This window comes from Tasmannia lanceolata, unplaced genomic scaffold (genome assembly GCF_043159265.1).
Source record: "Tasmannia lanceolata isolate RefF3 unplaced genomic scaffold, GAP_Taslan_0.1 ptg000018l, whole genome shotgun sequence".
NCBI lineage: Eukaryota > Viridiplantae > Streptophyta > Magnoliopsida > Canellales > Winteraceae > Tasmannia > Tasmannia lanceolata.
In genome coordinates this window covers 21,984,254-21,999,307 of record NW_027518695.1, presented here as the reverse complement: position 1 = coordinate 21,999,307, position 15,054 = coordinate 21,984,254, and the positions used below count along the sequence as shown (strand labels likewise).

The following is a 15,054-nucleotide window of genomic DNA, read 5'->3' as shown; positions in this document are numbered from 1 at the left end:
CGGGTAAGAAAGAAACATTGCTTATTCCTAAGTTCCTTCTCTTTCTCCTTTTTTGGGCGAGTTCTTTTTATTATGAAAACCCGAGTCCAAAATCAGAAAAATTCAAGAACTGGTTAATCAATCGGTTCTTGAAAAAAAAAAAATGCAAAGGCTGAGGGGTTCTGGGTCTTCGATTTTTCGCTCAGTAGCAGTCCCCAACTTGAAAAGGAAAGCTCTAAACTCATGGTCTGCTGTTCATGACACTTATCTTTCAACCAAGGTACTCCTTTTTTTCAATCCCTCACCTTTCTTTACTCTATAAAATTGATGGGTTTTTCTTGCCTTGCTCTTTTATTCAGTTGCTTTAGTTGTTGAATTTTAATTTCTTTTTCTACTTGATGGTTTTATTTGGGTGTCTTTGAACTTCTAATGTTTTTGTCTGTTTGCTTATTTATTTTAATTCTTGTTGATGTTTAGGATGTTTTTGAGAGGCATAGGGTGGTTTTTACAATCTCAACTTCTATAGCATCTCTAGCTACTGCATGGGCTGGTGAGTTTCTTTTGGGTTGCCTTTCAATGTTTGTTTAATTTCTGTTGGACTTTATTCTGTATTGATTTTCAGTATATGTAATGGAAGAATTTACTTGTTATAAGCAATCTGAAATATTATTATTAGAAGTGAATAGAACCCAAGTGGCAATTTGTCTTTGTTAATTTGGGCAAGTCTCAATGAAGAGGATTTTTGCTGGCTAAGACTGAGAAAGTGACCATTTGATTGGGTACATCACCAAGTTAAGAGGCAAATGAGAAGTAAAAAATAAAATAAAATAAAATATTTTATGATTTTAAAACTATGATCAAATACATCATTGGACTACTCACAATCTAGCTTGGAACACGTTTGCAGGATTCTTTAATATGTGTCCAGGAAACAGAAAAGGAAAAATTCGTACTCAGAGATTCATTTTACTGCTAGTCTTAATGGAATATAATCAAACAAAATATTGTATGATTTTAACGCTATGATCAAATACATGGTTGGAGAACTCCCAACCTAGCTTAGAACATTTTATTTGGAGAACATGTTTGCCTGTTTCTTTAATCTGTGCCCAGTAAACAGAGAAAGAAAAATTCGTACTCGGAGATTTATTTTACCGCTAGTCTTAACGGAATATAATCCATTTTAGGCCTGGTATATACAGATACTTTCACTAGATGGAGATTCTGTTTGCTTTTGGGTAAAATGATGCTGATAAGAGTGATAGTTACTTCTGATGAATCGCTAATTCTTCAACTTAGTAAAAGTTATGGGAATTTCACCTAAGAGATGATGATGCTTTGGTTTTGCCCATGATGGCTCTGCAATTTAAGATAAGGTGCAATGTACTCAATTCAGAATGCTTATCTCATATTTGATGTCAAACTGCTTTGTCCTTGATAGTTGCATTCACGATTAGTCTCTTACGGTATGCATCTGTCAAGAAAGAGGAAAAGAAACACAGAAATCTAGTGGCCATATGGAAAGAGGACCATCTTGCATGATTTATTTATTTTGTGATAGTTGCACTCTTGATAAGTCTCTTACCGTATGCATCTGTCGAAAAAAAGGAAAAGAAATAGAGAGATCAAGTGGCCATATGGAAAGAGAACCATCTTGAATGATTCATTTATTTCTTTCTCACCATCTCTTTCTCTTTTAATGTTATTAACATCATTTGGTTAAGATGACAGCTTCAAATCACTTTCTAACCACAAAAATAACGCCACAGGTTACACTTTGCGATACGCTCATCAATCAAAAGTTGAGAAGAAGCTTGAGTTAATTGAGCAAGCTGTGAGTATTATTTTTGGATATATTTTTCATAACAAAATTTTAGATTTTCTTTTGTACCATCCTCGTGGCAAACCCACCTATATTGTTGATATCGATACTATTGTGGTATAGAATTTCAAATATGCAGTATTGTATCCTTGATTTCCTTGTGTTTACTTTAACTGATACTAAGAAAGTACTTAAGTTATGAACTTACAGTAGTCCAAATTGCGGCAATGATTTAGTTGCATACATTTATAATGTTGTTAACGATGTCCTTAATGTCCTTAATGCTGCCTTTGTGATTTTCTTGCAAGTGGCGATAACATTTAAGTTATATTGCAAAGAAGTAGTTGGGAATCTTATATCCCTAGACTCATATTAGTGATTTTCTCTTTCCAGAAATCTTAAATCTTTGCATGCTGCTATACTGTTTTCTATTAAGAGCATTAGTCTTTTAATTTTCTTAGGTCATAGTTACCTCTTAAAATCCAATGCAGATTCAGTCAATGTTATTGAAAGTGAAAATATCATTGGGTAGCGCTGTCATAACAGTTATCCTTTTATTTTAAATTAGATGGTGAAAAATAAAAAGGAAAGGAAAGGGAGGCCCAGTGCACGAGGCTCCCGCCATTGCGGGGTCCGGGGAGGGCTAGATGTACGCAGCCTTACCCCTGCTTTGTAGAGATGGTGAAAAAATAAGATGTAAGAAAAATTAAAAATAACTGGAAAATTAAAGGAAATAAAGAATTGAAAAAAATAAAGGAAATCTCCCAGTAATTCAACCATGCTAAATCTTAATTTTTATGTTTATGTTTTTCTAGTGAGCATCCATGAATTTTCAGACCCATACCTCCTAGGAAGCCGTAGATTGGTCAGAGTTTGTGAGCACTATGATCGTGGGGGGAGGGGGAGGGGATTATTGTTTGGGTTGTCTTAGGATGAACTTAAAGGAAGTGAAATTGATAGCTTGACTCGCCCGTTAAGGGTGCTTGATATGATTTATGTATCAACTCAAGAACCCGATGGGGGATTTGAATCCCGGATAGCCAAGGTGTGGAATCTGTAAGTTAGTTTTTCCTTAGCATCTTAGATGAGGATGGTGGCAAATCACCTATCACCTATGATTTGGCCAACACTTCGAATTTATTGCAGACTCACGTGTCCTGCCGTGTCCGCCACGACAGCGTGTCGACACTCCTTTGGACACTTGTACTTGTATTGCTGGAAGTGTTAGACTTAATGTGGGTGTGTGGACTTGTTTTTGTACTGTGTCAAGAGTGACATTCTGTTCTTATATTGAATATTGTGTTTACCTCATTTAGACAACTCGTATCCATGTCGAAAGTGGACAGACGAATCCATATCCACCAATCATGATTACATATACTTTCTATTTTAGCCGTGTCCCCATTTCTAAAGTTTGGGAGTTTGCCATCTTTGACAGTCCGTGTCCATGTCGACACGCGACATTAGTGGCCGTGCCCACAAATCATAGCCTATCACAAAGTTGTGCCCACGGCACTCAACTGGACCACCTAGGGTGTCTGCTTTCGCTTGGACAATAGCTACTAGGAGAATCAACACTTGCGAAAAACTATGAACGGACAAATAACTAGGATATAGATGTGCGTTGTGTCTAAAGGTGGAGGAAACCGTTGATCATCTCATGGTACAATACCGATGATCAACACTTGCCCGTTGGTCATCTCATTGGAAGCTTTGGCATTGGGTATTTTTATTCCTGGACTAAATTAAGCATTAAAACCCTTTGGCGTCGTATTCCATGTGATTAGGAAGGTAAAAACAGAGGGAGATTATATTCCCCCCCCCCCCGGCAGTATGCATGTGCCCCCCTTATAACATGATTTGACGTCAACAATGGGCAACTTTAACGCTTTTTGACGTCAAATCACCTTATAAGGGGGGCGCATGCGTACTGCAGGGGGGCGGGGTGATAATATCATCGCCCGAAAAACAATATAGAATATTCAATGATTATCATCAACCAATCTTAATATTGATAATGGAAATAAAATTCAAATTGATTCAATGGGCGAGAAATTCCAAGTAGATGTCACCACTTCCAACCCAATAAATACTAAGAAGTTGGAGAAACATTATTTGGCAAGCCCTCAAGAAACACCCCAACCACGGTGGGGGCCACACCTCATGAGTGGATAAAATTAAATGTTGATGGATGCTCACTAGAAAAACCATGTATAGCCATAGTGTGTGTGTGTGTGTGTGTGTGTGAGAGAGAGAGAGAGAGAGAGAGAGAGAGAGAGAGAGAGAGAGAGAGAGAGAGAGAGAGAGATGGTGATTTCGTGATCTCCCTGCCATTGTTCTAAAGGCATACTTTGACCTCCAAATGTGATCCAAACAACAGAGAAGTGTGACCTGCCATGCAGTTTGAGGATATTTGCATCATCAATGTGGGGAAGTCTCCTGGTCGAAGGAAAATCTGCATACGATTTCTCATGAGTACAAGGGTACTCATTAGGACCTTGGAGCTTAGTGGGTATAATCATGGAGATTCTCGATTTGTGCGATAGGTTATCTCCATCATTTAGGCACACACCAAGATCTGCAAATGAGATGGCATATACATCGGCAAAGGAGTGGAAAGATAGGCCCTACTAGTCGAAGATGTATTCCCTCTTTAGTGTGTATTTTGTTCCTTTCTATCATTACAATGGTTTTGGTGTAATGGGACAGCTTGTCCCTCATCTCTGACTCTTTGTATTTTATGTTGTTGCTGGAATAAGTTTACTGTTACTGCTCAAAAACAATTCTATTCTTTTTTTTAATGGAAAAATGTATTAACTATCACTGAAAAAAAATAAAAGCACAAAAACACACCTCCCCACCATCAAGCAGGGAGGAGGTCGAAAATCTCTACTCCATCCTAGCAAATCCTGAATGGGTAGATAATTGAGCTCTGGATTCACCTTATCCTTCACTAGTTCGCTTCCCCAATCGCATCTGCGAAACACCATGGATACCAATCTCCTTCCTTCGCCCACCTAATAACATTTAGAGTCATATTCGATTATGGGGGCATCCAAAAGAACGTGATCAATAAGAAGAATACTTGTAAGGAGCGCTTGCACTTTTGTTGTATTGGAATCTTGAACCCCTATGGGACCGTAAAATGCCATACTGACCTCCCTGTCAGAATTGCACATTAAAGCCCCAAATGCCTGCCAATCTCTTGTGTGTGGGTTGTGGGGGTGGGGGGAATACTCTGGCCTCATCAGGAATGTGACTCAAACGGAGAAGTGTGATCCTGCCATGGGGTTTGAGGATATTTGCATCATCAAGTGGGGGATTCTCCTGATTGAAGGAAATTCTAGCACAAAGGAACTCATTAGGACCGTGGAGCTTAGAGGGTATAATTATGGAGATTCTCAATTCGTGGGATAGGTTATCTCCATCATTTAGGCATACACCAAGATCTGCAAATGAGATGGCATATACATTGCATTGGCAAAGGAGTGGAAACATAGGCCCTACTAATCGAAGATGTGTTCCCTCATTACTTGTATTTTGTTCCTTTTTATCATTACAATGGTTTTGGTGGAATAGGATAGCTCATTCCTCATCTCTATATTTTATGTTGTTACCGCGGAATAGGACAGCTCGTCCCTCATCTCTATATTTTATGTTGCTACCGCTCAAAAACAATTCTATTTTGTTTGTTTAATAAAAAATTGTATTAACGAGAATAAGTAGACCAAGACGAATTAAGGAGGAAGTAAGTTAAAAATCTCTAACGCCATCCTGGAAACTCCAAAATGGGCAAGATAACTGGGCCCAGGATTAGCCGAATGTCATACATGTTGAAAACCTACCGACTGACCCTCCACCTTGTCCTTCACTTCCTCAATCGCATCTGCGAAATACTACGGATTCTAAATTCCTTCACTCACTCACCTAATAACATTAGGAGAGTCATCCTCGATTATGGGGGCATCCAAAAGGTCGTGATCATGAGAAGAATATCCGTAAGGAGCTCTTGCACTTTTGTCGTATTGGAATCTTGAACTCCTATGGAACTATAAAAAGCCATACTGAGCTCCCTGTGAGAATTGCGCAATAAGCTCCTAATATATGCCAGACTCAGGTTTCCTAAACTAGAGACAGAAAATTCAATTTAAAGAAACTAGGAAGAGGGAGGCCCACCTAGGAGTCGGCCCATCCACCGGGTATCTGCTTAGCCAAATCTCTTCCTAATATCTCTGAAGCGGAGATTCAGAGTAGCCTCAAAATTCAGGAAGGGCCGCTGCTCACTGGATGATTATGAGTAGAATCCTTTAGTGGATCAACCACACCTTTTTTTGAAAAACTCTCTGAAATTCTGCCATTCCTTTCCTTCTATAGAAAGGAAATAGACACGGCCAACACAAGCCCCCAAACCCTATGTGACTGTCAAATCCAGGTTCTCCTATCTGTACCACTTCATCGAATTTAAACCAAGTGAAACCTATTAAGAAGAGCTGCAACTCTATCAATATATCTGTCAAAGAAATTTCTGCAGAACTAGATTTACCATTATATCTTACCATTCCTCCAGTTGAAGCAATCACTCAAAAACCCATTCCAATCAGAAGCCATTTTGACCAGGTCGGAAAAATTTACCTGAAAAGCGTTCAACCCATACCAAAGGTCTATCCAAAATCTAATTCTCATTCAGACCCAACTTTGAATCTAGAATCTTTCTAAAACTGAACAGAGATCTTCGATATATCTCTGCTCCCTCCCATCTAAAACTATCCAGAGAAGCCCAACCCCAAAAGTTTTGCCACGTTCTTCTCAACGATCACAACTCTCCGGAATAGATGGGTGTCCTCTCCAAATCTTCAAAGCCATTTGCCAACTAATGTGTTATTAACCGACCTGAGCTTTCTAATGCCAACCCCTTGAAGCTTAGCGTGGTACATCTTATCCCAACTGACTAAGTAAAATTTCCTACTATTCTTAGTATCATTCCAAAAAAAAAAAAATTCTCTGAAATTGATCTAATTGCTTGGTAACAGAAATGGGGCAGCAAAACAAATGCATATAGGTAATAGGAATATTAGCTAAAGCTGCCTTGATAAGAGTAATCTGCTCGCCCGAGGTAAACACTTCTTCCAATGAGGGAACCTCCTTTCAACCCTTTCAATAACCGAATCCCAATTGTTTCTGGAGGCCCACCAATGCATTGTGGAAGCTCCATATAATAATTTGAGATGGTACCTTTTCTACAACCCAAAGCTCTGACAAATGTCTTCTTCATTCAAATGAATCCCCATCATGACTTCCTCGTACATCTAAGTATTGCCTTCAGATTTCTTACTTTCTAGATGTAAGTCTCACAAATCAAAAGTGTGTCGTCCGTGTATTGAAGATAGAGAAATTTCTGCACCCTCGAGGCAATCTTTGAAACCCTCTATCAAATTAATACTTCTAGCTTTCTCCAACTAACTTTCTCCAACAACTTCATTCTTCTGCCATGATAGTGAAGAGGAAGGGTGAAAGTGGATCCCTCCCAATCGAATTCGCCTGAAAGTCTCGAAGAAATCCCAAGGTGAGCCAGTTACCAGTGTTAAGCACCAAGTAAAAGACACAATTGCTCACTCAACCCTTCCACCGATCTTCGAATCCCATTTTGCTCATAAAATTATCACATTCCGCTCTGTCATATGCTTTTTCCATACCGACCTTTCACAACACTCTTCTCTCACTTCTGTGATAGTAATGCACACATTCGTTGGCAATCAAAGCACCGGCTAAAACCTGTTTTCCAGCAATGAGCACAATTTGCAATTAGACGTCCCAACACCTGTCGCAATCCGCTAAAACCTTTGCACCAGACTTATGGGGCAGAAAATCTAGTAAAATCACTCTTCATATACCCCATTTCCAATTGTTTGCTTTACGTAAGATGGTCAATATCTTCCTTACTGTCAAGTTCTCCAATTTTTCTAAGAAAATCTTTCCTGGCATCCATCAATCCTTTCTCCAATCTAGCCCATCGTCACAACTTGGCTTTGACAAATCTGAGTTTTTCAATCCTTTCTCCTATCTAGCCCATCGTCACAACCTGGCTTTGACAAATCTGAGTTTTTGGACCAAATGAACATTCGTTGGGCCACTGGTTGGACCCTCCACCCCAAGACGCAAGCATATCACCCATATTCGGTTCCTCGAACCAAGCCAGCTCAAAACGAAATGGGGTGGACCCCAAAATCAACCTTCGGGACATTGATTTGAAATCTATTAGGAAGGGCAACCTGCAACAACTCAGGAAACCAAGAACTCCACTATTGGCACACAAGGAATCTATCCAACCTACGCATGTAGTGCTTTCTAGCCCAGGTGAATTGGACCTCAATTAAAGGGAGATCCATCAACATTTCAGCCCACAATTTTCGAAAAGGCATGCATACCGGCTGATATCCTACTGCTTGGGAGTTGGGACCCTCACATCAATAAACCGACTAACATTAAAATATTCTCCAATGCACCAAGGTATCAGCCATCTCACTCCAATACATCTAGTTTCGCCCATATATACTGTGAAGCCCAGGAATATTCATACCATAGACGAGAAAACAGATTATGAGTTGTCTATAATCCTCTTTATACGGATAGAAATCAAGAACCACCCAATAACCTCCTCTTTTAAATTGAGCATTGGCGCATCCCATGCCACCAAAATGCCCCAAGAGGCTCCCGTGTCTACGACAGCCTAAACTACTCCTGCATCCCATCTCCCTCAAAACCGATGTGGGCAAATGGTATAGAGTTTCTTGAATACAGAGTATAACTTCGGAAATCTCGCAAAATCGATGTGGGCCCCTTGATTCATTAAAACAGAGTTCTGGCCATTACCGATTACCACCTCCTCTGCTCTCGCTTCCAATCCTCTTACCTCCCCTTGCTGTTCCCCTGGTTTGACCTACACCTCACGAGACCGAAGAACATACAACAAAACAGGAATTATGCAAAACTGGTGTACCTTGAACTTGAGGAAGACTAATGGCTGCCGTGAATATCACCGGGGTTTGCTCAACACTCACCTGCCGCTGAGTTTCGATACCATCAGATTTATATGCATATATTTTGACTGAGTGAAGTAAATTCTAGTATAAACGGAAAGAGGACATCAGATGGTCTATACGGATTCAATTTTAACCTAGAACCCTGGCATACTGATATTTCCCTGATATTTTATATGAATCTAGTTTTACAGTCTTTGTTGAATTCTCTTTGATGGTATCATTACCCTCATCTCTTGATGCTTGTGATTTGTTTATGCTGTTCTTTGTTGAATCTAGCACTGCAATATTTGTTGAATTCTCTGTGATAGTTTCATTAGACTCATCTCTTGATGCATAATTGAACTTTTCATGGGATTAATTGGCTGGATTCTTGTTTTGCAAGCAGATGAAAAACAATGCTGAGCATTCAGAGATAACAAAGATCGCTAATTCTGGAAATTTCGGCAGTGCAGCTTGTATTGCCAGTACTGGAACCTCATTAATTATTGGGTTTGTTCTTAAGCATTAGTCTTTTGGGCCATAGCTACTTTATAGCTCAAGTTTTGATCTAGTCCTCTTTCTGCCTATTTATTTAGTCCTAGGCTTTTTTCTCTCAAATGTGCTCTTAATTTCCTTTTTCCTTGTGTTTTACTGCTAGCCTTTATATGTCTTAGCCATGAGCGAAACATAGTAAACTTCTGCTTAACATAGTCTTTGTTCAATTTCAGATACGTACTGGGTTGGAGAGGTGGAAATTGGTCTGCAAATAGGAAATTCCGGAGAGAACAGATGAAATTGCTGGGACAAATAAAGCCCTTGAGGTGGCAGTTCCTAAGAAGACCGTTTACCCGATCCAAAGTTTCCGAAACCACCCATAAAACTTCGGAAATCTCGCGAAACAATGACACCCTTTCTTCCCAGCGGGCCCAACAGTCTAGCTGATTGTTGAAGCAGCATCCCAGTTTTTGATTTACTGTAATTGGTTTGGTTACTTGAATTTTCCAATTGAAAACAACTTTATATTCTTTACACCCTATCAAAATTTTGCAATCTACTGAATGGGAACATATTGGTAATAAATATTGTATCATAGGAGTATAGGACCATTCGAAAAAAAGAAAAAAAGAAAAAAATTGTATCAATAGGATAACATATTTGCAATCTAACAAGTTGGGGTTTTTTGGACTGCAAACTCATAAATCTAACATGTGGGGCATTTTGAGGGAGAAATGATGTAAATAGGGTAGTATTTTTTCTCTTTAACAGGTGACAGTTTGGGAATAAGTGGTGCATACATTGAATTGGTTAATAGACTTTATATATAATGGGTCGGGATATGTCACCAATAAATTGTCAAATTTGTAATCTAGTATCTGAGGGTATTTTGAGAATAAATGACTTTAATACATAAACAGTGCAGCAAATTTGCAAGCCACTGGAAATAAGCTTGCAAACTTGCAATATAAATGGGTGAGGATGTCTTTAGGAACAAGTGTTGTAAATATATACAAATTTGTTATCTAATAGGTTGGGACATTTTGAGAATGGATGGTATAAACAAGTTTTCAAAATTAGTAATCTGATGGGTTTTATGTATGGATTTATGACATTTATTGACATTGAGTTCAGCCCTCTTCTTTCGTTCAGTAAATGAAAGCTATTAACAGGGCAGTTTGTTTGTGGCAAGGCTACCTGTTTTTGTGCATTAATATACATTATTGAATGTGTTTTTCATTTACTGACCGTTCGATCAGAAAAGAAAATAGGGAAGAAGAAGATGGAAAAAAGGGAGAAAGCAATCAAATCGAAGAACAAGCAAAAAAGCCACAAAAGAAAGGGGTTAATAATTATCAATGTTCTCGAGTCCAACAACGTCGACGTCGAAAAATTTGCCATGCCTCTAAATCTTTCCAACTTAATAGAAGCTTTGATGAACGGCATGATGGGGTCGGTTTGCAATTGGAGTGGCCTCAACCCTTAATGATGGTAACTAGTTACAAGACAAAGAAAAGGCAAGAAGAAGGGAGAAGAAAAAAGAAAAGGAGAATAGAGAAGAAATTTGGAAAGTCTTGCACAAGATCAATTTTCCCTTTTCCTATTCTACTAAGTTAGATTGTACTTAAATAAAGAAAACAACCTAAATTAGTAGAATAGGGAAAAGGAAAACTGATTCTAACATTTGCTTCCCAGTTTTGTACTGTTCTTCCTTGTGCTTCTTCCCAATAGAATGATCTTAGTTTGTTAAAACGTGGGAATATGAGCCATGGAATGTTAGTACCTTTGATTTGTTATGCAAAGACCCTCTAAAGTATCACTCTTGGAATTATCAAAAGATCCAGATGCAAGATGTTCAAAGTGATATACAAACACTTGGACTAAGGCAAATGTCAGCTGCATGGTGTCATCCTTTAGTTACAGATGTTCTGTTTTTCTTCTCAGTGAATTAATTTATTTTTTGACTGAATTTGCAGGCTTATTGGGATTGGCCATGGGATGAACTGGTTTCATTCAAACTTTCCTCAAGTTTCCAATATAACTGAATTATGTTGGGCATTCCTTAGTGAATCCACAAGCACCTCCTATTCTGAAACTCATCTTGGTTGTGGAAATGTAGTTTTGGTATGTACTGAAATTACAACATGAGAATTTTCTTTCTCAGGGAACTTTGATTACCTATTTCTCCAATATGAAGTTGATGAACAACTTGAAGTCAGCTGCCCTGCTGAACCCAATTGCTTCTTTGGGCCAGATGAACTCCCCATTGTGAAAGGTGGTGAAAAGGGTTTTGCTGCAGGTTCTCAAATTCATAAATTCTGTGTAAGAATTGCAGCGTCAACTCTGTCAACTCTTTCACAGTCCAACTCATGTCCTAATTCCTATCCTTTCTTTTTTAGAAGTTATAATTTCCTTCTTCAAATCACTATTTCTCTTCTATTTTAAGCTCCCTTAAAACCAGGATACTTACGCTACCGATTCTTGAACAGAAAGCTGTATGCTTGCGAAGACCATTTCTGGTCTATCCGTGTTAATGAAATCCATCTCTTGAAATCGTGACCACAGAATCCACCTGCCAATCTCTCAACAGGCTTCCTTCTTAATGCCCATCTCTCAACAGGCTTCCTCGCGTGCTCATCTCAGGGCTAGGGGGACCTATTCCCTCCCAGCCAAATCATTTCTTTCGAAGTTGATAAGGTACCATCTGAGAATGACCTACAATCTTTGATCATTATTTATCTCCTACATTACAATTTATTTTTGAATGGTTCCTACATTTTTCTTCAAATCTTCTCGATTTTCTTCTTATTTTTTAAGCTTGCATGTTATACTATTGTGTCACTTCAACTGGGTTTAGGCTCACTTCACAATTTAATCAAGAACACTTTAACTATGGGCAATTTATTTTATTTTTTTGACAATTATCCTCTTGGATTTCCTCCCTCTTCCCTCAAACCATAAACAGGCAACCATTCTACGTTTAGGGGCCCATAATAAAAATATGTTAGGTCACACGTAATTTTGCTCCCAATCCCTTAGAAAGAATCGATTTCAAGCCTGACCATTCTTCATTGCATATGCTTTGATCTTATATTACCAAATGTAATATGGCTACGATATTGGCTCTACCATGTTTTAATAATTGCACTAACTCATCTTCTCTTTTATTATTTAAACACCCGTCAAAGGTTATTTTCCCAAAAAAGCTCTTAGAAGCCAATTAAAAAATAAAAAAACAAGCTAAGTTTGTGCAATTATGAAACTATGGTAGTGCCAATATCAGTAGTGTTTCTTAGCAAGTAAACCCGTATACAAGTTTTCTAAACATTATGAGCGACAACGATCCACATTCTATGGATCAAGTCGATTGATCAGACGTTCAGGATTGTCTCATTTGCCATATTTTTGGGCCATGAACAATCCATGTTAGGACCCAGTTTGTAACATCAATGCTTTCTTCATGTAAAGCTCGGAAAAGAGTTGGAGAGAAAATGAGAGATCTTATTTATTAAAAAAACAAAAAACAAAACAAACAGGACCTTGATAATGGGACGAACTCACTTTGTTTTATTCTCTCCATTGTATATTCCTAGCAAGAGAATGCAAATAATTAAACAACGTAATTTCTCTTCAAATGTATATGTTTGGCCGGAGACTAAACTGATTTTGGGCTACAAGAAAAGCCGATGCGACCGGATCTTCGGTACTGTCATCATCTCTCTTCTTTGATGCCCGGAAAAGTTCGTCACAATGGACGACATGTGGGGGAGAAACCATAGAAGTTCTGCCTCTACTAAGCAGAGCAGAAGTGACAATCTTCTTCAGCTTTCTACTATATTTGATCAGCTTCTCCATCTTCATTGCCTTCTCTTTTGTGTTGTTCGTGGCCTGTGGTTGTGGCAATGGTATTGGTAGAAGGTGGTGATATAATGGGAGGTTACGTGAGCGTGTTAGCATCACATGGAATATGTGAAAAGCCTTTGGCCCGGCCTCTTTCTTATAGCAAAGTTGGGTTTTACTTTGTAGGGAACTTGACTTTGTAGGGAAGATATGGGCAAGAGGAGATGAATCAAAGCTTTTTTGTTTTTTTGGTGTTGGTTCCTTTTGGGTTGGGTAACATTGAGTGTGTGAGCCGATAACAAACTAAAAATAGGGTTGTCTTCATCAGGTAACTGATATTAACACCCCTTTTTATTTGTCTATTCTTGAAAGCAAAGTGATATATCCACCTCTTTTTTTACTTGGGACAGCTAGCTCCAGTGTATCAATGACTGCAGAGGGACTGATGTACTTCACAGAGGAAGGATTCAACGGGCCTGATTGACACAGAGCTGGCTGTCCCATGTAAAGAAAAGGGGCGACTTTATCATTTCCCTTCTTTAAATAGTCCTTATTTTTAGATCCCAAGTGTAGGCCTGCCGAGGTTTGTGTTCTATCAGCCCTAGAGCTTTTGGCATATTGGTTAGATACCTAACAGAAAAGTAGGAAATAGACAATTCCAAGAATAAGACTCACACAAAAGAGGTGTGGAAATATCAGTTAGGCCGATGAAGACAATCTTTTTCTTTTTTTTCAGTTTGTTATTAGCTCACACACCCAATGTAGAACGCAGCCCAAAGGGAGCCCACACCAAAAAAAGACGTCTCTTTATTCATCTCTTCTCTTCCCTAGAATTATTTTTGAATGGTAATTCAATAAATGGAAGAAACAGAATGAACAAAGAGATCTTGAAGCAAAGAAACGAACGAAAAACAAGAAGGCTACAAAAAAAGAAAAAAGAAACTGAGCTGCGGTGGGATTAGGGGTGCAACTTGGGTTTCAACCCGATTTTGGCTCGGATTGGGTTGGCATTTCCGTAGGTGGGGTTGGTTTAGGGTTGGGAAAAGCCAACCCGATTTAATTTCGGGTTGGGTTAGGGTTGAGGCCCTAGCAACCTGACCCGACCTCCGTCCTCTAATTTTATCTCTATTTTCTTTGAGTTATTGCATTTTTCAGTTTAGCACAAGGTGAACCCGAACCTAACCCGACCTGAGGCTCGGGTTGGGTTTGGTTGGGTTAGGGTTGAGGGAATGCTATCTTGGGTTGTGTTAGGGTTGGCCTCAACCCGATCCAACCTGACCCGAGTTGCACCCCTAGGTAGGAATGACTCAGAGAAAGACCGTAAATCAATTGACACCGGAAAGAGCAAGTTGATCAGTTTTTTTTTTTTTTTTTGAATGGTGAGAAAAAAAAGGTGGCAGCAGGTTGATCAGTAACACTGCTGAGAATCTCAATAATCAAAATATCAAGAGCTTCTGCTAGAAAATTAATTACACTTAACTCGTAATCAACCAATTTCAAGGTGAAAGCTCGATCTAATGAACCCAAAAAACTTCCATTCCTAATTATTAGCAATCTAAGGGGTGGAATGCTTTTTTTAAGAACAAATAATATGAATGAAGTTAAAGCTTGCAAAAATCCAATGGTTGGAGCAATGGCAATTTTGAGAATGTGGTGCAAATCCCAATATGAGATTTGTTAGCCACCTTCGCACTTCGCGTCCCGTCTTTTGCATGTGACGACAGCCGCATATGTTGACTTTTTCTTTATTCATTTAATTCATTTGACATGGCTGTCATCACATGCAAAAGACGGGGCGCGAAGTAGCTTTTGCGAAGGTGGCTAGCAAATTCAAATATTCAAATATACACACTACAATTGTGCTCACAAAATAATTTGTAGAGTTTAATTTGGTAATAA

General features: G+C 38.8%; 1 protein-coding gene and 1 long non-coding RNA gene across 2 annotated transcripts; both read left to right on the top strand.

Moving 5' to 3' along the window:
• On the top strand, positions 1-9,874 carry LOC143851853 (triacylglycerol lipase-like protein). Its single transcript, XM_077361355.1, has 5 exons — positions 1-259; positions 457-529; positions 1,749-1,813; positions 9,227-9,330; positions 9,549-9,874. The coding sequence occupies exons 1-5, from the start codon at positions 143-145 to the stop codon at positions 9,760-9,762; spliced, it is 573 nt and encodes a 190-aa protein (XP_077217470.1). The 5' UTR covers positions 1-142; the 3' UTR covers positions 9,763-9,874.
• Positions 9,875-10,547: 673 nt separating this feature from the next.
• LOC143851974 (uncharacterized) lies at positions 10,548-11,483 on the top strand. Its single transcript, XR_013236573.1, has 2 exons — positions 10,548-10,806; positions 11,292-11,483. It is a non-coding gene; the product is annotated as an uncharacterized LOC143851974 (long non-coding RNA).
• Positions 11,484-15,054: the final 3,571 nt, after the last annotated feature.